We start from the raw sequence: 23,196 nt of genomic DNA, 5'->3' as shown, positions 1-23,196 counted from the left end.
TTTCTGAAGTCCGTGTTTGTGCTTGTTTTCTGTCCAGATCCTGAACATTTTCAGATATTTATTGAGCCATAATTTTAACCTATAGATTTGCTATGCTGACACCTAGCTGGCAACTTGGCAAAAAAAAACAATATTATTTGGGAACAATAGCCCTTCATGTACCTAGTTACCAACTGCCCATCACGAAGACACAATTTCTTCCCATTTAGTTAGTTAACCTATGATAAATCCCCCATAATAAGACAGTTTCATATAAAATATGGTATTTTATTCTCGACAAGCTGATTAATACAGAGTGATAAACTGAAGCCTTTGCAAACATTGAATAATCCACTGCCACCATACAGGTTTACTCAGATTTTCCCTTTTTTGTCACACTTAAATGTTTCAGAACAAAAGATAAATGTTAAAATCAGACACAGTTAGCCTTAGTAAATAGAAAACAAGTTTTCAAATGACAATTTAATTAATGAAGAGAAAAAAATGCAATTCAAACCAGCATGGTTCTATGTTAAGAAAGTAATTTCTCCCCCCGTTGAATCAAGGATGAACTTTTATTCAACATAAGATGAGTACAGTTTTGTGTCAAAAAAGGATAAAAAAATAAATAATAATAATAATAATTCAAAAGATGGAAATGGAACCTGTTTGACAACAAAGTAGGCAAACATATCCCATACATGCCACACCCTGACCTACAGAGCAGATGGCAAACCAAATAATTGACTCATTTTGGTCTGGAAAGAGCAACAAAGCAATTTTTAAGATTAGTGAACCACTGAGAGTCATTATCCACAAATGGAGAAATCATGAAATTGAGGCGAAGTCTTTTAGCGACTCAGTCTTCTTTTACAAAAAAATTATTGGAAGCAATTCCTTATTTTTTTTTTTTTTGTGTAACTATATTTCTTGAATTTTTCAGTTTTGTTAATTATTTTTAAATTAAATATCCATATGTCCAAGCCGAAGCATACAGGCTGTCATAGTGGGTCTTTTGAAAACAAAAGGCTGTAGGTACGTTGCATTCACTGGCCTAAAAAAAGCATTGGATTTTTTTTATATGTTCTCTGTAAAGCTGAAAGTTCTCCGACACAAGCGGATTATAGGGTTCATCTCTAGATAGTGTATCTACATCCCGAGAGCACACCTGCAACAAGCATCTAAAAATGAACATTGTTGACTGGAATGTTTCACCTTGTATTGCAGCTCAGAAGAAGTTGTGCATGACACAGAACGGTTTCACAACGTATATGCTCTCTATGGAAAACGACGTCTTTAACCCAGACCACGCCCAGATCTACCAGGACATGACTCGCCCCCTGGCCCATTACTACATCTCCTCGTCACACAACACCTACCTCACCAAGGACCAGGTCACCAGCGACAGCAGCACCGAGCCTTACATCCGGTGCGTTTTACAAGGAGGGAACCAAACCTCTATGAGGGAGCTTGGTTTTAACTATGGCATCAGACCAAATTAGCCGTGGCGTAAAGGTGTCTGTGTTCTCTCTGTCAGGGCTCTGAATCAGGGCTGCCGCTGTGTGGAGCTGGATTGCTGGGATGGGGATAAAGGCGAGCCTGCCATCTACCACGGCCACACCTTTACCTCCAAAATTCCCTTTAAGGAGGTGATTGAAACCATCAACCAGTACGCCTTTAAGGTATGACTCACCGCTTATACCTGTTCCTCTTTCTGTCGGGAAAACGTTCTTGCCTTCACCGCTCGTAGCGCTTCCTGTAGTTTTTTTTCTTTCTAGTTTTGATGCACACCGCATGGACCGCGGAACGCATTTCTAATTGGTCGGGCCCATCAGGCAATACTCCTAATACCACTACCCATCACATACGCACGCGCCCGCATACACATAAAACACCAGCATCCCCTTGATCACGCAACTGATTTGCGTCACATGACACAAGACAAGCCATTTTTAGACACCAGAATTTATTGCTTTCTCATAGGCTGTGGTCCCTGAGCATAATAAATGTGTCTGCCATGTTATAATTAAAATCGGCACCGAATTTTTATTTAACTTTTTTTCTGACGTTCCAGCACACACGACCCGGATTTATTTCCACTTACAATCATTATATTACAGCTAACACAATATTTACAGAATAAAAATACTTTAAAAAGAAAAGTCAAACTCACCCCTGCTCTAAATATTCCCGAAAAAATGTCTCCGTCTGCCATTATGCTGGATGAAGTCCCTGGCTATCCTCAAAGCATCCACTGTGGTCAAAAGATCCCTGTGTGTGTGGGCGCACATCAAGCTATTTAGTCTTTTCTGGGTCATTGTTGATCTCAGATAGGTCTTGATACGACGGAGGGACGAGAAACACCTCTCAGCACTTGCAGTGGACACAGTTAACTAAGCTAACGAAGCTAACGAAGTAGCGGTCATAAGCAGCGCAGAGGTGGGAAAACTTTTGTTTACATCACATGACATAATCGGCCAATACATTTTTAAATGGGATGATTTATCGCTTTCTCATTGGAGAATGATGCTGCTGCCATAGACTACTGTGCATTTGAAAAAATAGCTATTGAATATTTTAATTCTATGTATATATATTATTTTACATGTTTGATCATCAAAAGTAGGTAGGGCCGCGGCCCTACTGGCCCTACCCGTTCCGCGGTCCATGGCACACCGATAAGCACTGAATGCGTTTAGCGTTGCCTAAATGGGCATTTTCTTAACCCTGCAGGCGTCTCCGTACCCCCTGATCCTGTCCTTGGAGAACCACTGTTCCGTGGAGCAGCAGGCTGTCATGGCCAAACACCTCCGCACCATTCTGGGCAAGAAACTGCTCACCGAGCCTCTCAGCGACCTGCCGCCAAAAGAGCTGCCTTCCCCTGAAGTACACGCTCCCACGCACGCTGCTGGGTTCTCTTTCAAAATCTCCCAGGCAATCTGGTTTTCTGATTAAATCATTTGTACCAATGATTTTTTTTCTTCTTCGTCTTCTTTCAGGAGCTCAGGGGGCGTATCCTGGTGAAGGGGAAGAGGCACACTCCTCACCTTGGTCAGCTGGGAAAGAACGGGAGCTTCGCCAGTTTCTCGTCGAGCTGTGAAGACGAACAAGCAAGCACGAACAAGAATGACCCCGCTAAGGTCAGTTAGCCCATTTCAGACGTTTCGGACCTGAGAAGCATGAAAAGCAAACGTTTAACCAGATGAACCGGTGTCCTTTTTTTCATCAGCAGAGTTGTTCCAAGATGAGCAAGGAGTTGTCGGAGCTGGTGGTGTACTGCAACAGCGTCTCCTTCCGAGGCTTTGAAAGTGTATCTAAATTACCTCCGGATGAAATGTCTTCTTTTTCGGAAAATGAAGCGCTCAAGCTCATCAAAGACTCTGGTATAAACAGGGGAAATAAAACAAAAGATTTCTTTTGTTGTGTGTGCAGCTTGGCCTGCTGGATGTAGAATCATCTTCCAGTGCTTCACTGCATGCTGTTTTCTGTCTTTTCGCACGCAGGAAAACTTTTTGTACGGCACAACAGCAGGCAGCTGAGCCGGATCTACCCCTCTGGCCAGCGCCTCCAATCATCCAACTTTGATCCTCAGGAAATGTGGAACGGCGGCTGCCACATGGGTGGGTAGTCAGCAAGCTGGGATCAGAGCAGCAGTTTAGATTTGTTTGATTAAAAAAGTCATCCTTTTGCTGAATGGAAAATATTTTCTCTTTCTCTTTCATTTCTAACTCGTTTCTGCTTGACTGATGTTTTTTTTTCATGTTTCTGTGTGCAGGGGCGGTTCTAGACAGGGGCCAACAGGGGCCCATGCCTCAGTAGAAATGGTCCTGGCCCCTGTTATGGCCCCTTTACTAAAGACATAACATTAAATACACTTCTTCTAATTATTTGCAATGGCAAAGAAACCATAACTGATTGGTCACTTTGACCAATTTTATTTTTTACCTATACAGTTTTACACCAAGAAGGATTTAAAAATTAAGATGTTTCACGTTTAGCTTTAGCCGTATTGAGCTAGGGGCAAAGTTTTCAACTGCTACATCTGAAACCTGCAGTTCCAGAGCCAGAAGTGGCTCACTTAATATTATTACACAGTTAAATATTGCCATTTTATTGTTTAATTTTTTTTTTTGTTCTGTGCCCCTGTGAAAAAACACTGGCTCCACCTTGGCCCCCCTGGTAGATTTGGCCTAGAACCGCCACTGTCTGTGTGACTTTGTTGTTGTTGGGTTTTTTTTGCTGTGCTGTTGGCTTCACTTCCCTCTCTGTGTTCTTCAGTGGCTCTGAACTTCCAGACGCCTGGGGAGCAGATGGACCTCAACCAGGGTCGCTTCCTCCCCAATGGTCGCTGTGGATATATTCTGAAGCCCAGATTTATGTGCAGCCCGACATCCGACTTTAACCCTGAGAACACGGGCGGAGGCCCCGGACACACCCCCACCCAGCTGACCATACGAGTGAGCTGTGTACACTGTTAGAGCCAAGCCTTTTTAAAGCAAATGGTGCTAACTATTTTTCCAGCCGTTGTACTGATTTGTTTTTAGTGGAAAGCAGGACAATTCTTTTTTTTTTTTTTGAAGTAAGCCAAAATATGAAAACATTGTTTTTTTTTTTTTTTAACTCTGCACGTTATTGTCTTCATTTCCAGTTTCGGGACTTTTCAAATGACCAAATAACCTATGTGTTTAATTCACAATCTCATTGTTCTTTATTGTTTTTTTTTTTGCTTGTTTTTTTAGATAATATCTGCTCAACAACTGCCAAAGATAAACACGGAGAAAGCCAGCTCCATCGTGGACCCACAGGTGATGGTGGAGATCCACGGGGTGGCTATAGATAAGGCCAGGAAAAAAACCCACCGCATTGACAACAACGGTAAAAAGTTCTCCAGATAAACTAATTAGCCTTGAGCTGGTATCAAAGTATGATGAGTATTAAAACCATTGAAGATTAATATTAATATTAATGAATTCATATGATGATATAAAGTTACCTTTATTTATAAACAAGCAGCAGCAAAAAAAATAAATAAAAAATATGACATAGTGAATTTACAAATGGCAAGTATAGAAAACGAGAATGAACAGCGCAGCTAAGACAATCTGATGACGTTGTGCACTATGAGTAAAAATGGTATGCTGTGTTGTTGTAGTGAATTTTCCAGAGGGTGTTTCAGATTGGGTGGCATTTAATGTTTGAGGAGCCTTGTACTAGGAAGACAAGCTACTCCTGAGTCTCTCTGGTTTTGTTCCCAGCTAACAGCGTGATAACCAGAAAAAAAGGGTTCTGTCGGACAAAAAAAGCGACTTCATATTTAAAAACAAGCCCAAGAAACCACAACTGCTGACTCGCAAAAGTTACAAGTGACTTTAGAGAAAAAAAAAAATCCCAAAGTCGCTTACAACAAGCAGACTATGCAACACTGAAGCTCACATCCTCATGGACTGTATGATTGTAGCCAAATAAATGTAGCCTACCTGCACAGATGCTGCAGTCGCTGGTATTGGGTCTGGACATTCAAGTGTTAACTCCTCACCACAGAGGAAATGTAGAGAGCACATAGGTGTTGTAGAAGCCAATATGTATATAAGTCTATATAAGAAAGGAAATCATGTGTGTATGGGTGTGTGTTTCACTGGAGAAGGCAAATCGGTTTTGACCGCTTGGCCGGGAAACGCTATCAACCCACAGTTGCCCGTTTGTATAATTTTTGTTTTTATAAGCAAGCAAAAGTGGGAATAAATGGGCTTTTAACTGCAAGAACAGCGTATGGACATTTCCTGTTTACCATCTCACCCCGGCATATGTCCGTCAAAGTCCTCTCGGTTATAAGCTCGTATCCAACACTGACATTACTTGCCAATCCTTCGGCGTTTAGGAAAATCAATGGAAAAAAACTCCCTTCATGTGATCACGATCATTATTGTGAGTCACTCCAGCAAATACCAACACAGCAATGTTTTGTTGTTGCCATATTATTGTCTGTTGAGACGGTATTCAGCACAGATCTGTTCACTATTTGACTCATACAAATAAACAATTCAAGCTTTACCGCTTTGTTTGTACAATCGTAAGTTGGCCGCGACGCATACGCACTGCGCTGCGCTGTTCTAAATTTAGTAATCTGACGTCATTTGAGGAATGTCCTATTAGAGCTAACCTCCACAATCGCAGAAAGCAGGGAACACTGCTGACCCTTTCCAGGAGTCTGCCAAAATTACTCCAAGAGCAGATTGAAAACGGCAGAACAACATCTAAAGCTTTTAAGGCCTCACTTGCATCAGTTAAGCTCGGAGGTCAACAATAAGGAAAAAAAACAGGGCAAAAAACACGGCATCTATGGGAGACTCCCAATGCCAGAACCCCTGTTGATTTAATAAAACAACACACACATAAGGGCCCATCTCACATTTACATAAAAGCATCTTGATTATCTTAAAGACATCTGACAAAATATTCTGTGGAATGACAAGAGGAAAGTGAAACTATTTGGAAGGTATGTATCCTCTCCCATCTGGCATAAAACTAGCACGGTGTTTCAAAGAACATCATACCAACTGTGAAACAGGAAGGTGGTGGTGTGGTGGTCTGGGGCTGCTTTGCTGCTTCTGGACTGAAATGACTAGCTGAATTTAAAGGGGACATATCATGCTTTTTAATGCATTCCCTTTCACTTCCTTGTTACTGTTGACCCAGAGCTCCTCTTTTACCCCTGTTCTGAGGTGTGTCTGAGAGCAATACGCTTTGGTGCAGTCTTTTTAAATGCAAAGGAGATAATTCACACACCCCCATCAGGTCGCAGAGCATTCCACTACACCCCATTTTTGTAGTATGCTGGGGGATGGTGTAAGGAATTGCTGAAAACCATAAAAATGCCGGCTTTGCTAAATTGATAAGCCACTTTTTTAGCCTTTAGTCGCCTTAAATACATTTTGTTGTGTACTTGCAGTCCCTACAAGGTAGGTCCATGGCCTTGTTGAGCAGCTCCCCAGCAAATACAGTGACGTAATTGTTCAAATGCGTAATGGAGAATAGAAGGAATAGAGAAAACTGAATTGCTTGAAAAACATGACCTAAAAATAATACAACAATATCTGTGCAGCACCTAGAAAGACTAAGTTCAATTTTTCTTCTTTCCTAGAGACTCCAAGTACACAACAACATGTATTTACTGTCGCTAAAGGCTAGAAAAATTAATTTTACATGATATTTCTGTTCTCTACCAGAAAACCTCGAAGGAAAACAACCGGCCATCAGTTTGTACACTTTGGTTATGCAACAGAATAATGATCCGAAACGCACTAGCAAGTCCACCAGCTAACAGGAATTTGATGTGGCCTAGTCAAAGTCTGGTAATAAATCTGATCAAGTCATGACACTGTGTCTCAAACAGTTTGCTAGTGCATGAAAATCCTATCAGCGTAGCCGGATTAAAACAATTCTGCAAAGAACAATTCAAACACTTCTGCCAATTATTTTAAATGCTTGACGACAGTTGTTGCCGCCAATGGTAACATAAGCAGTTTTTGGGTTTGAGGGCTCATTGCTTTTCTGCATAGGGGCCAAGTCGGTTTGAATAGGTTTTTGCTTTAATTAATGAACCAAAACTTGCAAACTGCTGTTTGTATCTACTGTGTTTGGCTTTAATATGATGTTAAGATTAGTTTGATGGTCTGATAATCTTTTAAGTGGGACAAAATGGCAAAAATAAGAGAAGCTATAAGGGAGCAAATACTTTTTTAAGGCCCTTTAGGTGTTTTTTCATTTAGAGGGATGGCCAGCTGTTTGTCTGGTAGGCCACAGAATTATGCATTTACAGCTCTTGTGCGCCCTCTACAGGTTTCAACCCAAGATGGGACTGCACTCTGAGCTTCCAGCTGCAAGTCCCTGAACTAGCTCTGGTGCGCTTTGTTGTGGAAGATCACGACCACGCCGTCAAAAATGACTTTGTGGGACAGTTCACGTTGCCCTTCACAAGTCTCCGCACAGGTGCTCACAAACAGCTCAGCCTCTTCTCAAAAGTGTCTCATTTTTTTCCCCCCATTGTTGCTTTGTAACATGTATGAAACGCTATTTCCTCTCAGGATATCGACATGTTCACCTGCTGAAGGCCGATGGTTCCAGCTTGTCTCCAGCCACGCTCTTCATCCACGTAAAAGTGAGCCGCGGAGGAGTTCCTGTCAAGAGTGTGGCAGAGCGTATAGCCATGGCGAAAGGCAAAGTGTGAAACGCGTCTGAACCACATGGAAAGAAACATTTTTTAGATGTGAAAAGGGCTTCTGAGTAGGAAGCCTTTAAAGTGAAGGGGACTGCTGTTGTTACAGCCACCCCCACTCCTCACCAGGACCTCAAGTGGTCCATTTCTGCTCAGCTGCTGCAAAATACCAGAAAGACGATGTAATTTGAAAAGGCTGAATGGCAAGATGGCTCTCAGATGCACTGTGAAAACAAGAAGACTGAGGCTCACACGGCACTCTCACACATCACTAATGTTTTGATGCTAAATCTGAGAGACTTCTGCATAGAAGAAATGTGTTTTTATTGATTTTTGTGAAGTAGGCATCAGAAAAGTTTTAATTCATTTTTTTTTATGTTCTATTTTTAAAGGATGAATTGAGACTGACAAAAACAGAGCACTTTATCAACAGATGCCATGGTCCTGATGGTGCTGTGAAAAGGAAGCTAGTCATAACTGCCTCTGCCTTAAAAAAGAGTGCATTTAATTTTGTTTTTCTATTTAAAGACTGTTTTAATTCAGCTGTGCTAACCTTTTAATCTCTATGTCTCAAAGTTTGTTCAGTCCATCTTAAAAATAATTGTAGCGTGTAGATAATATTTATCTGTAGTTATGGCATATTTGCCTGACTGAAACAAGTATTATATCAGAACTAGTGTTGAACTAACTCATGTTATGTGGCAAATCTGTTAATTACTATTTTTTTTTTATTGACAGTTTCGATTAATGCTAACAGTAACAAATGTTCTCAACCTATGGCTGCAACAACCACACAAGGTTGTTTTTTTTTTTGTCGATTCTAACATGTACAACAATTGAAGGAATATTGCAGTGTTTAAGAGACTTCCTCTTTATAAAGCACTAATAACATCATAGAATGAGACTTGTCTTATTAATGTTTTTGTATTTTTATTTTGCTTTGTTGTTTGTTTTCAAAATGCTGTCAAGAATCAAGAGTGTGGATGTACACTTCCAATCCGAAGTTTTCACCAGCTCACCATAGACCCGAATGCCATATTAATTTAGGGCTCTTGTATATTTAATTTAAACCACTAATTTCCAGAGTGAATGACTATGCAACACACAATTGCAAAATTTGGTTGCAGCTAGCTTGAAATTATTTTGAATGTTCTTTAATTCAAGGCCAAAATGAAATGTTCATGCTCAAATATTAGCATACATTCACATTGATCTTTTAAATGTCGGTGCCAAAGTCTGGATTTGCCCTGGGATGTCTTACTAGTGCAGTGAAATCCTGCAAACTTTGGTGTCCATAAGGCAACCTGCTCAGATGCCAGATCACTTCAGCTCACTCTGATTAATGTGAAGGGAGCTGCAGCTCTGTTCCAACGGGGAAAGCTCTTTTCAGCCGTGTGTGTCTGGCATCTTGGGTTTTTGTCTCTTGTTTCATGACAATAAGTGAGAGTCACAACGAAGATGGGCCTTCACAAACACAATCAGCTCCCACATTAGTTCAGATGGTGCCCCAATCCTTTTGATCCACCTTCTGCTCCAACCTGCTGACCTTCTTTAACAAGACACCAAAGATATTTGAACTTCTTTGCTTGAGGCCGAGACCAACAAATTTCCAGGAGGCAACAATCCCCAATTTTACATCGAAACAGATCAAATAAATAAATCCATATTTTATTATTTAGGCTGTAAAATAATCTTTCAATACAATCCTACACTCTATCTTATATGATTCACAGATCAGTGATACAGTACATAAATCTTAAAAAAACACCAAATATCAAATGTTATGTAATTTATAGAATAGGTTTATTAAATTATGTTGTATATTTTAAAATAGTATGGTGTGTGTGTGTGTGTGTGGGGGGGGAGACTAAATGCCAGTACAAAGATATTATTTGCAATATAAGTGAACAGCAAATAATTGTTTTAATTCTTTGTTGTTGGTTGTTTTGTGTTAATACTAAGTAGGCTCTTCATCCTTTTAGTTAGTTTGCTGACTGAAATCTTCAAAGGAGGGGAAATGTAACAGAGCAGCAAAACTTGTTACGCCAAACAAATTTAGGATTTTATGGACGTATATCAATGATAGGAAAAAAAGGGTCAGTAAAAAGTTCAGTATAATAACAGTTTTCCTTCCTTTTGCATTCTAGACATGTAGGTCAATATTACAGTCATTACATCCTCCCAACCAATCACAAACACAGACCCAGGAACCAAACTCAGTCCCCTTCAAAGGGTTCAGATAGCACGCATTCTTTTTTCTTTTTTAAAAACTTGAAGTTTTGGTAAAAAGCTGGTTGAATAAAAGGTTGAGTTTGAATTCAGTGTTTGTGTGGATCTGTATATAAAAATAGATCGTTAAGCAACAGTCAGGGCCGCACTTAAAAATGTTTTGTTTTTGTTGATATCGATCAATATGATTTATTTTATTGTTCAGTCCTATCCTAGCTCCATGCTTTTTAGTATTTAGGGAACTTCCTCTGTGGGAACTTTCAGGGTGACTTTTAGGGAACACTGAACCAGAAAGGTTTTCTGAAAGTTAGTTTTCTTTAACCTAAACAATCTCCACTAGTTCCCAAACCGGCTTACAGTGCAAACTTTACAGAACGCTTGTTTCCTGTAGGTTTCCAAAAGGGCTATGTAACCTTCAGGGGCCATTTAGAGAATAGGTTCTTATGATTCACGCTGTCGCTGTGTAAAATTTTAAACCCCCCACCGTTTAGGGAAACACTCCCTGCCTTCTTAACACGATTGCAACTGTTGTCTCAAGGGAATGTTCCCTAAAATGACATACACCGTACACACTTTAGGGAACTTTCCCAGCAGATCCTAAAATAATCATATACAGTGTGTAAAAACTTTAGTGAATGCTCTTTGCAGGTTCTCAAAACGAATTGCACCTTCGTTGACGGAATGTTTCACATTCACTAAACTTTAGAGAACGTTCTCAAAAGGGGTTTAGCGTGTAAACGTCTGCAACATTTCAGGGAATGTTCCCTGTTTGCTCTTAAAATGACTGTATCGTGTTGGGCTTCAGGTAGCGTCCCCTCATGGCCGCGTATTTTGCGTGATGTTTACAGCAAGCACTTTGAAACGAGCTCAACGGACGACATTAAAGGCGCCCCGGCCGCTGAGCCAATCGCGTCGAGGCTTGTTTAAAGGCGACCAGCGCACGCCGTGCGGACCCTCACTTCCTGGTCGAAGATGGCGGATGAGAATGAGACAGCACCGATCCCGGAGAAAGAAGATGTAGAAGACCACGGACACTGTAGCGACTGTGAAAATGAAGTGCACCACTTGGAGGACGGGTAATGGGGCAGCTTTATTCACACAGCGGCGGTTTGCGGGCTAGGCGGCCTTACTTCACACCGAAGCGAATGCTAACCGAAGCTTTAGCAAAGACGGCCAGGCAACTGTCGCCCGTCTCAAGTCCAGCCTACTAGCTCTCTTCCTATTGGCTACCGGCAGCGTCTCCGAGCTAACTCTGTAAGGTGATTGGTTGAGGGTAGATTCCCCTTTGCCAACATAGGAGGGGTTTAGCAACAGCAAGGCGTTGCTGGGGGAGGTTGAAAATGGTCAAAAAGTGATGTTAGAAATTGGTCTAGGGAAAAAAAAGAAAGACATACAAACCTGGGAAGTTTCAAGAAATTTATTAGAAGTTTCTTGTTTTACACGTTGGTAGCGCGTCGCTTCTACTAGCATGTTGTCCGATTACCTCCGATTGACAGATAGGAGTTAGCTGGCCATGCTAACGACGCTGTCAAACCCCCTTTTTTTTGTCCGACTGTGAACACAAAAGCAAAAGTGAAAGGAGCAGACACCGTGCCTTTGCTCCTGTTACCGGTGAGCCATGGGGGGGGAGGAAGGCTTTCATTTCACCCTGCATTCACAGATGTCTGCGAGATCCAGCAGCAGCCGAACTCAGAAGAGCTCGTTCGGAAATTAGGCTTTGATGGAAATCCTACTTGGCTTGGCCCTCCCCCAAGTGTTTACTAAGCTGCGAGCCACAGCATAGGCTCCTTTTCTGAACTTCAGGAAGAGTTCACCTGTGATTTCCCCCCCCCCCCCTCCTCCCTTTCATGTCGTGGCTTCTATAAGGTTGCAAAAATATAGATTCGGTTTGCTCTGGAAAGAAATAAACCTGACATCACTCGAGTGTGATTTATCAGGATGCTTCTGCTTTGCTCTTGAGAGAGAGAGAGTGATGACCCGGTTAATTCCAGTGGAGCAAATTAGCAGCGAACTGCAGTCCTCCTCCACCCAACATGCAGACAAAGACTGGTTCTGGTTGTTAGCTGCTCCTACGCTGCTGAAAGGGAAGCATGGAGAACAAACTATTGAATGTTTTGTCCTGCATTGTCCCAGTTACTCTACTCATTGACCTCCTGTACATGGGTATGCAGACACGCTTGGATACCATGTACTTCTTGTTCAGAGGTCATGTGATTCACCATCTGCACCGGGGAGGAGGAGGGGGGTGGGGGGTGAAAACGCAGGCCCAGAGCCGGGCCTCTTGTCCTGTCTTGGACACTGAAGAGATAATCCTCTGTAAGTACCCTGTCATTCTCTGGGTGGATGGCAGTAGGCGTGTGGTTTATTAAGTTTGAACTCGTGGGGGAATAGTTGTAATATCAGTCCTGCCTGTTGTGATTTATTTTTTATCTTTGTGTCAGTTTAGCTGATGTACAAGTGAGGCTGTCTCCTCGCCTGCTTTAAGGCCACGCTTGGCACTGCAGGACTGGTGCAAGCAGCTGTTTCTGTCCAGCCAATAGGAAGGATTAACACAGACAGGCATGAAGGGAATACAGTGTGAATATAATGTTAATTTAGTTTAATAATAATATTAGTAGTAGTCAAGAAACTAAAAAGAAACTTTTTTTTTTTGGTAAATGGTAAACATTTGTTGCGTTTTTTTTTTAATGTTTTATTTTTTATCGAAAACGAAATAAAATACCAACAAGGGGACTGAGTCAGGGAACGTTTCCGTGATGGATCTATTTGTGACACACTTGCCCGTATTAACTGATCTTCGTAACTTACACAAAAGCCGGAATGTTTCCATCATGCATTCAACAATAAATGTAATTAGTCATCAGGGCGAGGTTTTCTGAGAAACAGTGTTTTTTTTTTTTCATGTTTTCCAGCGACCCGGCTGATGACACTGGTGCCAAGAAGAAGAAAAGGAAACAGAAAAAGAAGAAGAAAGCTGGTGCCACAGAAGCGGCTCAGGACACGCTTGCCAAGGCATGAAACTATTCGTTTTAGCATGAAAAATGCTAACCTGTAACGCTTTTCTAAGCACAGAATAGCACACCACAATGGCAAACAATGAGGTTAAAGTCATTAATAAAGTACATGTTTTCTTTTTTTTCTCTTTTATCCTAAATCTGTTTTCAACTCCCTGAACAGGTAAATTCACTGCCAGCTGATAAGCTACAGGAGATCCAAAAGGCCATTGAACTGTTTTCTGTTGGCCAAGGTCCGGCCAAAACCATGGAGGAGGCCAGTCGGAGGAGCTATCAGTTTTGGGACACACAACCTGTGCCCAAGCTTGGTATGACCATTGTCATGCCTTTTTTTTTATTTCATATACAAAACAAAAGAAAAAAAGTCCACTGGGCTTTATGTGGTGTATTGCAGGTTTGTGCTTCATGTCAGCATATTTTTGTTTTCCTTCAGGGGAGACCGTAACGTCCCACGGCTCGATCGAACCTGATAAAGACCAGATCAGAGAAGAGCCCTACAGCCTCCCTGGCGGCTTCAGCTGGGACACCCTCGATCTGGGCAACCCTGGAGTGGTAGGACGGAGTTAATTTTGAATCAGCAATTATGCTTTAATTTATTTTTTTTACATGCAAACTTGTTTTAGTGAGATTTTGGGGGTTTGACCACCACAAAGCGGTGCATAACTGTGAGGTGGAACGTAAAGGCCCGCTTAAGGTGCGCTCACACCAAATTCAGACTAGGGCTGAACAATTAATCGCATTTTCAATATAATCACAATTTAAAAAAACGCAATTTCAAAATCGCAGAGGTCTGCAATTTTTGGCTATGTAACAATTAATGAATTAGAAACGTCCATTAGGTGTCGGTAAAATATTTAAAGTGGGTTTGCCTCCACATAGAAAGGGAAGACAGTTGCAGCAGTGAGATAATCTAATTTTATTACTTGTTTTAGAGTTCATATAATCATACATGGCATTAAGTTCTGGTCAATCAGTTTAATACATTGACTGGTTACACTTTATGTCCAACAAGGATTGATGTCCAAATCAATTAAAAGCTGTTCTCTTGAATAATATTCTGATTAATAGAAACATTAAAGGTTCTTGTTTTAAATAGTCCATCTTTACAAAGATCTTTTTTAGATAACACTTTTGTTACTTGTGGTTAACGCAGAGAAAAGTCACAACTGCAATTTTGGTTGAAATATATTGTAGGCAGAACGCAATCATTTCCGCTTCGAGTTTAGATGCTGTGGGTGTTTTAGCAACTAATCCGCACGGCGAGGAAACAAATTGATTTGTTGTTTGTATATGTTTAAAAAGACATGATAAATTAAACTGCGGGGGAAAAAATCGCATTAAATCGCAATATTAAGAAAAAAAAATCGCAATTAGATTATTTTGCAAAATCGTTCCCCCCCATTTCAGACACGGCAAATTTTTTGACTGGATCACCTGCCGTTGGTCGATTGACATTTCGGCTCAATGCGATTATACCCTTATAGAGCAAGGACTCTTTAGCCAAAGCAGAAGTGCGTCAGCGGTCGCCATGATAAGTGCTGTCTGAGTAGAGCAGTCAGTGAGGAAGGAGGTAGGAAAAGCATCCTGTATGCTCTCAGCAGCTGCTAGTTTAGCCTAGGAACCCCGCCACGTCCCTTACCGGCACTAAGAACCCTTTAGGTATCCCACAATTCTTTGCGACATGACTTATCTGCACAGCCCCCTCATGGAAATCTCTGGGATGGGAAATCTCACGGATCTCTCTCCAGGAGACGAACTACAGGCGTGTTGGATGAGTGAATCCATCAGTGTTAAACAGAAATATAACCTAATTGTACTGTCTGAATATGTAACGCATATAAAACATTTTTGTGCTTAAATAAATGGACGAGAGGCACCCTTAACGTGACACAGATTCACAGGAAAGTTCAGATTTTTTTAACTCGAGCAAAATTTCACTTTGCTCCAGCCGCCGTTTTGCTTCGCTCTATTTGTCCAATTCGTGTCGCTCTAAAGGCGTCCTTCGCACCACACGCTTAGTCCGCTCCTGAAAGCGCCTTTACATAGGGACGACGTCTAAATCACTCGCTCCAAACTGGGGAACACACCTTTAGTCAGAAATCAATTGAACTCCCTTTAGCTGCCATTACTGCTGCAAGCCTTTTGGGATCTAGAGACCGACATTTGTAGCAATTCCTTGTAGCAAAGTAGCTCAAGCTCAGTCAAATTAGATGGAGCAGGTCTATGAACATCGCTCATTTAAATCTTGCCTTAGATTCTCTGTTAGGTGTCCTCCAACCGTTTCAACACACCCGACTGTAATATCAGCTCATTAGCAGAGCTCTGTAGATCTATGCTAACGTGCTGATTAGGGGTGTAAATCACACCCATCATGGCGATTCGATTCAGTATCGATTTCCTGACCAAACGATTCGATTATTTTCGATACTCAAGAATACACTTCGATTCGATTATTGTTTCTTTTTTTTTACCTTACAGGCTAGACAATGTTTCAAATGTGAAATAAATTAATGAAAGCTGTAATATCGTTATGCATTTTATTTGACACACTAAACGTAGCTGGACACCGGGCCTGGAGGAGTTGAGTATGAGACTGGTGATCTAAACCGTCCCGTTGTAGCTCTAGCTGTAGGTTTAGGGTTGTTGTCCTGCTGGAAGCTGAACCTCTGCCCCATCCCCGGGCTTTTTTAAGTTCACACTGCAGGGAATGCGACCCAAATCTGATATATTTGCCCCCCCCAAAAAAATCATGTTTGTGCCACTTTGATATTTGGTACAAGTTTGAACACGAATTGGATTTTTTTCAAAGAATCCGCAGTCTGAACGATCATGTTGCATTTTATCCATCTTTCACGTCACTCTCCTGTCTCTCTCTACACATCCACACACAGTAGCAGCTCCATAAAAGACCGTTAATAGCTGTGCTACTTTCTTCTTACTGTACTTTGTCTTGCTGAGATGTGGTCTTAATATTATCGGCTCCAACTGCTCAAAAGCGTTTTAATAACAGGGAGAGATGCCGGCCGGTATCTGCATTTAAACAAATACTTTCTAGCTTTCTTTTAGCAAAACTTTATTGAACACTTCTAGAAACAATTGAATTCACCATTACTTCCATAACCGGTGCACCGCTCTATGGCTCGTCCTGTTATCCGCGCATGTGAATCGCTTTGCTACCTTCAACCGTTCAGACAGCAGAATGATGACGGTCGCATTTAATAGTAATATGAACGGCCACCTAAAAAAAAATAAAAAATAAAAAATCACATTTCAGCAAAGGATCAGATTTGAGCATCAAGGCCTGCAGTGTGAGGTTAGCCTAAGGTTTTCCTTCCAGTATGACCCTGTATTTAGCTCCATCCCTCTGCCTATCATCTCTGTCTTGCTGAAGGAAAGCATAACTACATCATGATGTTGACACCCAGCGCTTAATAGTGGGGATGATGTCTTTGGTTTGCCACGACACTTGGTGGTTTGCATGTATACCAGAAAGCTTCGTGTTGGTCCTATCTGGCCAGAGCATCGTTACTGTGTCCCCTACAAGGCTTGTGGCTTTCTATCAACAATCTACAACATTCTTTCCTAAAAGCTAAACGCGTTAGGTTTATGACTAAATATTGGACTGTCAACGGCTGTCCCCACCTTAACTGTGAATCTCTCAAGGCCAGTCGGCCACCCCGCCTTATATTTGGGGATGTCAGAGCAAAATGGGAGGATGCATTTCAATGGGCAGACTTTTAAGATTTTACCTTCAAATTCTGCAGCAGTTGTTTTCTTTACAATTATGCACCGCTGTCACATAAAATCTGACTGGTTTTAAGTCTCACTGCACACTCGTGCAGGCAGAATGCATGGTTTACAGACCTACACTGCTTCTTTACTACTGTTTGCTGCAGTTAAGACAAAAATTTCCCGTTTTTCAGCTTAAGGAGCTCTACACTCTCCTGAATGAGAACTATGTGGAAGACGATGACAACATGTTCAGATTTGACTACTCTCCTGAGTTCTTGCTCTGGTAACTCTCAAAGCTTTGTAATTCAGTTTATTGCAGCAGATTTTTTTTTCTTCATTTCCTCTTTAAATTATACAAAAAATGGTTAACGTTAATTTTTTTTTTTTGCATTTGAATGACTATTTTTTTGTTTAGGGCCCTACGACCCCCAGGATGGCTGCCTCAGTGGCACTGTGGGGTTCGAGTGAACTCCAACCAGAAGCTGGTCGGGTTTATCAGTGCAATCCCAGCCACCATCCGCATCTATGACGTGTAAGTTAACCCAGTAATGGAGGGTGGATTTTAATTATTTTATTTTTGATGCTAAATGTGTCAATATCCATCTCGAGTTAACTTCTATTACAAGTTATGCCTCATGACTTTTTTTTTTTTTTTCCTTGCGATTTAGAGAAAAGAAAATGGTAGAGATCAATTTCCTGTGCGTCCACAAGAAGCTTCGAGCCAAACGGGTCGCTCCAGTTCTGATCCGAGAGATCACCAGACGCGTGAACCTTCAGGGCATCTTCCAGGCGGTGTACACTGCTGGAGTAGTACTGCCCAAACCGGTGGGGACGTGCAGGTTTGTACGGAATAAGCCAAAATATATACATGTATTCTTTGGACCATAAGGCGCACCGTCAATTTTCTAACATTTTTTTTAAAAGCATTTTAATTGCGCCTTATAATCTGAAATGTCCCTTTAATTTCCATCTGGTGTGCACAGGTACTGGCATCGCTCTCTGAACCCGAGGAAGCTGATCGAAGTGAAGTTCTCCCATCTGAGCCGGAACATGACTATGCAGCGCACCATGAAGTTGTACCGTTTGCCTGAGGTTGGTGGAAAAATGGACACGGATTCAAGACGCAGATCATTAGTTAAACGCTTCTTCGTGTTTTTTTAACCTTCTCTGATTTTTTCCCTTCAGTCTCCAAAGACTTCTGGTCTGCGACCGATGACCAAGAAGGATGTGCCAGTGGTGCATCGCCTCCTCCGTGAGTACCTTAGCCAGTTCAACCTGGTCCCTGCCATGAACGAGGAGGAGGTGGAACACTGGTTGCTCCCGCAGGAGAACATTATAGACACGTTCGTGGTGGAGGTAACGCATCTTTTTAGGTTAATATCTCTGCAGAGATTATTTGCACCTTTTTTATAAAGACGGACCTTTATTGTCCCAATAGAACGAAGGCAAAGTGACAGATTTCCTGAGCTTCTACACGCTGCCTTCCACCATAATGAATCACCCGGTGCATCGCAGTCTTAAAGCGGCGTACTCCTTCTACAACGTGCACACCACCACGCCAATGCTGGACCTGATGTCTGACGCGCTCATTCTGGCCAAATCGGTTCGTTTTGCTCCATTTTTGAAAATGCACACAAACTGTTTGTTCTCCTTTCGCACACGGCGAACTCGTTCTGTTTTGTTCCTATGCAGAAAGGCTTCGATGTCTTCAATGCACTGGATCTAATGGAAAACAAGACTTTCTTAGAGAAGCTGAAGTTCGGCATCGGCGATGGGAATCTACAGTATTATCTGTACAATTGGAAGTGTCCCAGCATGGGACCAGAAAAGGTAAAAATTTTTCCCAGGATTGCTTGTGATTATTATTATTTTTTTTTATTTTTTTTGGATTAAAATTACTTGAAAGAGTCTGAAAATAGCAGAAGTTAAAAATGTGTTTGCTCTTTCCAGAAGGGGCTCAGTCTTTTACTGTGGAGCTTTGCATGCTAATGCTAGTTTGTTGTTTTGGTTGTTTTTTTTTCCCAAGTTGGTAAGAGCCAACTTTATTATGACAGGGTTTTAACCTTTTTAATTTAAAATCTCAGAAATTCTCATCAGCAGCACAGCCAGTTTTACTGCTTTTCAGGGAAGAAACTGTGAGGCAGAAATCATCCCTCCACTAAACTAGAAAATTAAAGTTATTCTAAGTCTGGTTGCTATCCCCAAATTCAGCTGAAATGAGACCTTAAAAAAATAAACATTTGAAGGAGCAGATCGCCTGGATTCGTAATTGTTTCTTCTACATATCCTGGTCATTATTTTGAAAAATTGGTGCATATTTGTTGAAATCCTGCTTTTGTGTCTAAAATCGTCAGTGTGGCGCCCTCCTGGGGTTAAACGGTGGTCTTGCGTAGAATTTCCAATTAACTTTGCTTTTGGTTGACCTGATGTAATTCTGTTCTAGTGACATAGGCAGCTCAGCTCTGCAGCTGGGAGGCATTAAAGCAGCTGTCTTAAAAAAAACACACACAGCTGCATCCATAGCGAGCACTGTTGCACTTTTCAAACCCTCTAGCGATTTTTTTTTTTTTTTTTTTTTTTTTTTTTTTTTTTTTTTTTTTTTTTTTTTTTTTTTTTTTCTTCAAAAAAATGCAAAGCTTTGAGTTGAACTTCAAAGCTTTGCAGCATATCACCATCTTGACTTTGGTTTTATGAAGGGCAGAGGGACGTCGGAAGCGGATTGTCTCTGCAGGTTTATGACTGAAATGTTTTGTGAAAGGGGCTCATGACTGGACATCTGTCAAGCTGCCGCTTTTTTTTTTTTTTTTTTTTTGCTTGTTTTGACTGTAATAATCCTGTTCTTTAATTGGTAATTTAAATTTTTAGTATTTATATTTTCTTAGAAACTAATGTTTACTCATTGGCTGTGAGCTATAGTCATCAAAATTACTTATTTTTCAGTCTATAAGTCACACTTTTTTTCATAATTTGGCCGATCCTGCGACTTATATTCAAGTGCGATTTGTATATCAAATTTAAGTGATTCATCTTGACCAGCATCAACCAAGGAGTAAACATTACCATCTTAGACTTTAGACTTTATACATACAAAATGACAAAGTTGACTGAGTGCATACAGAATGCAATTTTGTTGCATACGGCTTACGACAGTGTAATGGGATTTCAGGTGGAATAAGGCAGCATTACAATATAAAGTGCAGCAGTGATCAGGTGTAACAGTGCAGGAGAAAAATAGTGTGCAGATAATGTTCAACCATAGTTTATGTGCAAAAATAATGGTGCAAAAAGTCATTTGTATGCAAAAGTCTATAGCCACAAGAGGGCGCGCTAGGCTTGTGAAAACTATCCTGCTCCTGTACCACTTAAAATAGGGTGAGCAGACATCCTCGATTTCTGGGGACTGTCCCCGATTTCAGTGCATCATGAGTTTTTTTACATCATGGAGTAAAAAAGCTTTGTGCAACCAGAGGTATTTACCCGGTTCTGCCGCTGTCCCGACATAGAAGAGCTGAATGCGCTTTCCCTGCCCCACCGGCGTTGCAGATCATTCAAAACAAACCAATCCTCGGACAAAATCAGAGACGTCCCCAGTTTTCATTAGAGAAATCTGGTTACCATAACTTAAAATTGAATTGAAACATTAACTTATACACAACAAAGGCGCTGCATAGTGCCGCTCAACGGGCCCAGACCGTGTCTGAACCGTTATTGGGCTGTCTGTGAAGCTAATGACATAATAATCATTTTTAATTTATATATTTTTGTAAGATGTTTTAATCATTTCCACGGCAGGTTTTCCCCTTTTTGTTTTTTTTGCAAGTTATTGCTTATATTGGGGGCAAATCTTAAAATGTCATTATGAAAAAGTTTGTTTGCTGATATAACGCCGTTAGGTAAGGCAGTTTACCTAACGCCTCCACTGCTTCCCCCCCCAGGTTGGATTGGTTCTGCAGTGACATCCCTTTACGCCATAAGCACGCGTCACCAACGGGCCTGAAGACCGCACCACGGACTTATGACTTCATGCTTTCGGAAAAGAAAACCCACCGCCCATTTTTACTCTCTGACGTTTTGAACTTTTACCTGCACTACTGCTCCCAGGTGTACAGGGGTTGGGAGGACCCTCAGGTCCCCCCCTCCCCTCCTCCTCCTCCTTCAGCCACATGGACCTTAAGCTGTTGTAGTTCATCATTGCAAGCAACTGTAATTCCTCTGAAAGCTGTCTTAAATTGTACCAAATCACACAACGCAGCCGATTTTCACGGGTCACTGGCCACTACCATCCATGAAACCTACAGTACGTGTGAGTGTGTAACAAGTCCGACATAATGCCCTAACACATGCAGAGTAGAAGCTGTCTGATTTTATCTTGAAATGTTGGAAGTGGTTTTTGCAACTAAAATGAAACTCATTAAGTTTTAGAAATAAATAAATAAATAAAAAAATCAATGGGTGAAAGAGAGATTTTAAAGAGGAGACTCTACATGATGCGGTTAATAAATACCAAATGATACTTAAACTAAGGGCTTCTGGTTAGATCTGTTTTGTTTGGTTTTTTTTTTTGTCATGCTTGACCCTTTTTTAAACAATATATGTTTCAGTAGCCTTGAAAATTAATCAGCACTGCTTGAATTAAAGCCAGAGTTGGTGTTCATCTTCTGGAGCTCGGCTTGTTATATCCACTTCCTGTGACCATCCTTCTTGAGCTCACCGTACTAACAAACAGAACCCAGGAATGCAGACATATCATGGACTTGCTGGGGGACAAATCAGTCCGTATCGATCAGGCTTGGCTGCTACGTAGAGGCAGAAAGCTTCCTGATGTGGGGGGGTTAACATTTATAATGACATCTTTTAATATCAATGAGCCCCCAGTAGAAAAAAAGAATGTTCACCTTTGTGATCCCCAGAGACTTGTGAAATTTCCCAAACATGTTGGGTTTAAGGACAAGATCAGAAACCTTTTGTATTTTTCTTTTTACCCTAGAATGCAGGTAAGCTTCCTGAGAAAGTCCAAGAATACGTTGAAATGCATTTCTTCAAAAAAAGGCTTAAATTATTGAAATGCAAACAGACCTGGAGTTGTCAGCAGGCTTCAGTGTGTCGGGGGTTCCCGGCTGGACTGATGGTTGTGCCAGTTAACTTCCTATGAATGACTAGGATGAGATAACGCACCAATATTACAACACAGCGTGAAATATTTCAACATATGCATATTGACAACTTCGCTGCTGTCAGATTGGCTGAGGGTTTATTTTTTTGAGAATGATGGAGTCACAATTTGGAGAGGTGCAGGGTGGATGCTGTTGACTTGAGGAGATGCCTCTAATAAACTGTTTCTTATGTAAAACTTGGCTTTGTTTGCAAAAAGAAATCTAAAAGGTTGATCTTGCTGTGGAATGGTGCAGGTAATGAATGTGAAGATGCAAAATTAGTTTTTTGTTTTTTTCTTTTGTTTTGGAGCACAAAAATGAACTAGAAGTTTAACGTTTTTTTTTTTTTTTTTTTTTTTTTTTGCAAAGCTCATCAAACATTTTAACATTTTAAGTTCTCATATTCACTTTATCTGACGCTTAAAACCACAGTCTTTTAAAGTCAATACTGTTACAAAAGTCTAAAGATAAAAAATATTATTTAGAGTATTTGTGCATGAAAAAATATTGTCTTTTCATCAGAATCTCTGGCCAGCGTGGGGTTAGATCACAACCAACCTGCAAACCATCCTTCTGGAATGATGTTCAGTTCTTTCACTCAGAAAACACAAAAAGTCGACACAAAGTTATTCTGTTTCACAGTTTGAAAAATCTGGGATTGAAAAACAAACCTAAATATAATTTACAGCACCTTGTTTTCTTTAGATAAAGTCCTTGGGGATAATTGATGAAAATATAAAGTTGAAAACCAAAAATCATAAATATTCCACAATTTTATTTGGTTCTAAAAAGTTCCTTAAAATATATCTTTCTAGAAAACATGGTTCAAAGTGCTCTAGGAACTGTGCTAGCCCTGTGTGTAGAGCTTTATTAT

The 23,196-nt window shown here is 40.9% G+C and overlaps 2 protein-coding genes across 4 annotated transcripts in view; both read left to right on the top strand.

Moving 5' to 3' along the window:
* Positions 1–10,312, top strand: part of plcd3a (phospholipase C, delta 3a) — a 35,784-nt gene extending 25,472 nt beyond the window's left edge. Inside the window, exons 6-15 of one of the 2 annotated variants that reach the window (XM_036147777.1) lie at positions 1,207–1,408; positions 1,517–1,661; positions 2,713–2,865; positions 2,979–3,119; positions 3,209–3,362; positions 3,483–3,599; positions 4,258–4,436; positions 4,719–4,854; positions 7,819–7,968; positions 8,064–10,312. In XM_036147777.1, the coding sequence (XP_036003670.1) occupies positions 1,207–1,408; positions 1,517–1,661; positions 2,713–2,865; positions 2,979–3,119; positions 3,209–3,362; positions 3,483–3,599; positions 4,258–4,436; positions 4,719–4,854; positions 7,819–7,968; positions 8,064–8,206 (1,520 nt within the window). In that variant the 3' untranslated portion in view covers positions 8,207–10,312. The remainder of the gene's footprint in view (positions 1–1,206; positions 1,409–1,516; positions 1,662–2,712; positions 2,866–2,978; positions 3,120–3,208; positions 3,363–3,482; positions 3,600–4,257; positions 4,437–4,718; positions 4,855–7,818; positions 7,969–8,063) is intronic. The other variant, XM_036147778.1, reaches the window with a different exon arrangement.
* Positions 10,313–11,312: 1,000 nt separating this feature from the next.
* Positions 11,313–22,217, top strand: nmt1a (N-myristoyltransferase 1a). Of its 2 annotated transcripts, none has more exons than XM_036147876.1 (12): positions 11,313–11,499; positions 13,336–13,435; positions 13,601–13,745; positions 13,871–13,989; positions 17,361–17,452; positions 17,585–17,701; positions 17,838–18,008; positions 18,153–18,261; positions 18,355–18,525; positions 18,608–18,772; positions 18,862–18,999; positions 21,105–22,217. In XM_036147876.1, the coding sequence occupies exons 1-12, from the start codon at positions 11,396–11,398 to the stop codon at positions 21,123–21,125; spliced, it is 1,452 nt and encodes a 483-aa protein (XP_036003769.1). In that variant the 5' UTR covers positions 11,313–11,395; the 3' UTR covers positions 21,126–22,217. The 2 variants fall into 2 exon arrangements, with proteins under 2 accessions (XP_036003769.1, XP_036003770.1); XM_036147877.1 differs by lacking the exon at positions 11,313–11,499 and adding an exon at positions 12,721–12,739.
* Positions 22,218–23,196: the final 979 nt, after the last annotated feature.

This window comes from Fundulus heteroclitus, chromosome 16 (genome assembly GCF_011125445.2).
Source record: "Fundulus heteroclitus isolate FHET01 chromosome 16, MU-UCD_Fhet_4.1, whole genome shotgun sequence".
NCBI classification, from domain to species: Eukaryota; Metazoa; Chordata; class Actinopteri; order Cyprinodontiformes; family Fundulidae; genus Fundulus; species Fundulus heteroclitus.
Note: the sequence above shows the minus strand (reverse complement) of the source record. Positions and strands in the feature narration are given on the sequence as shown.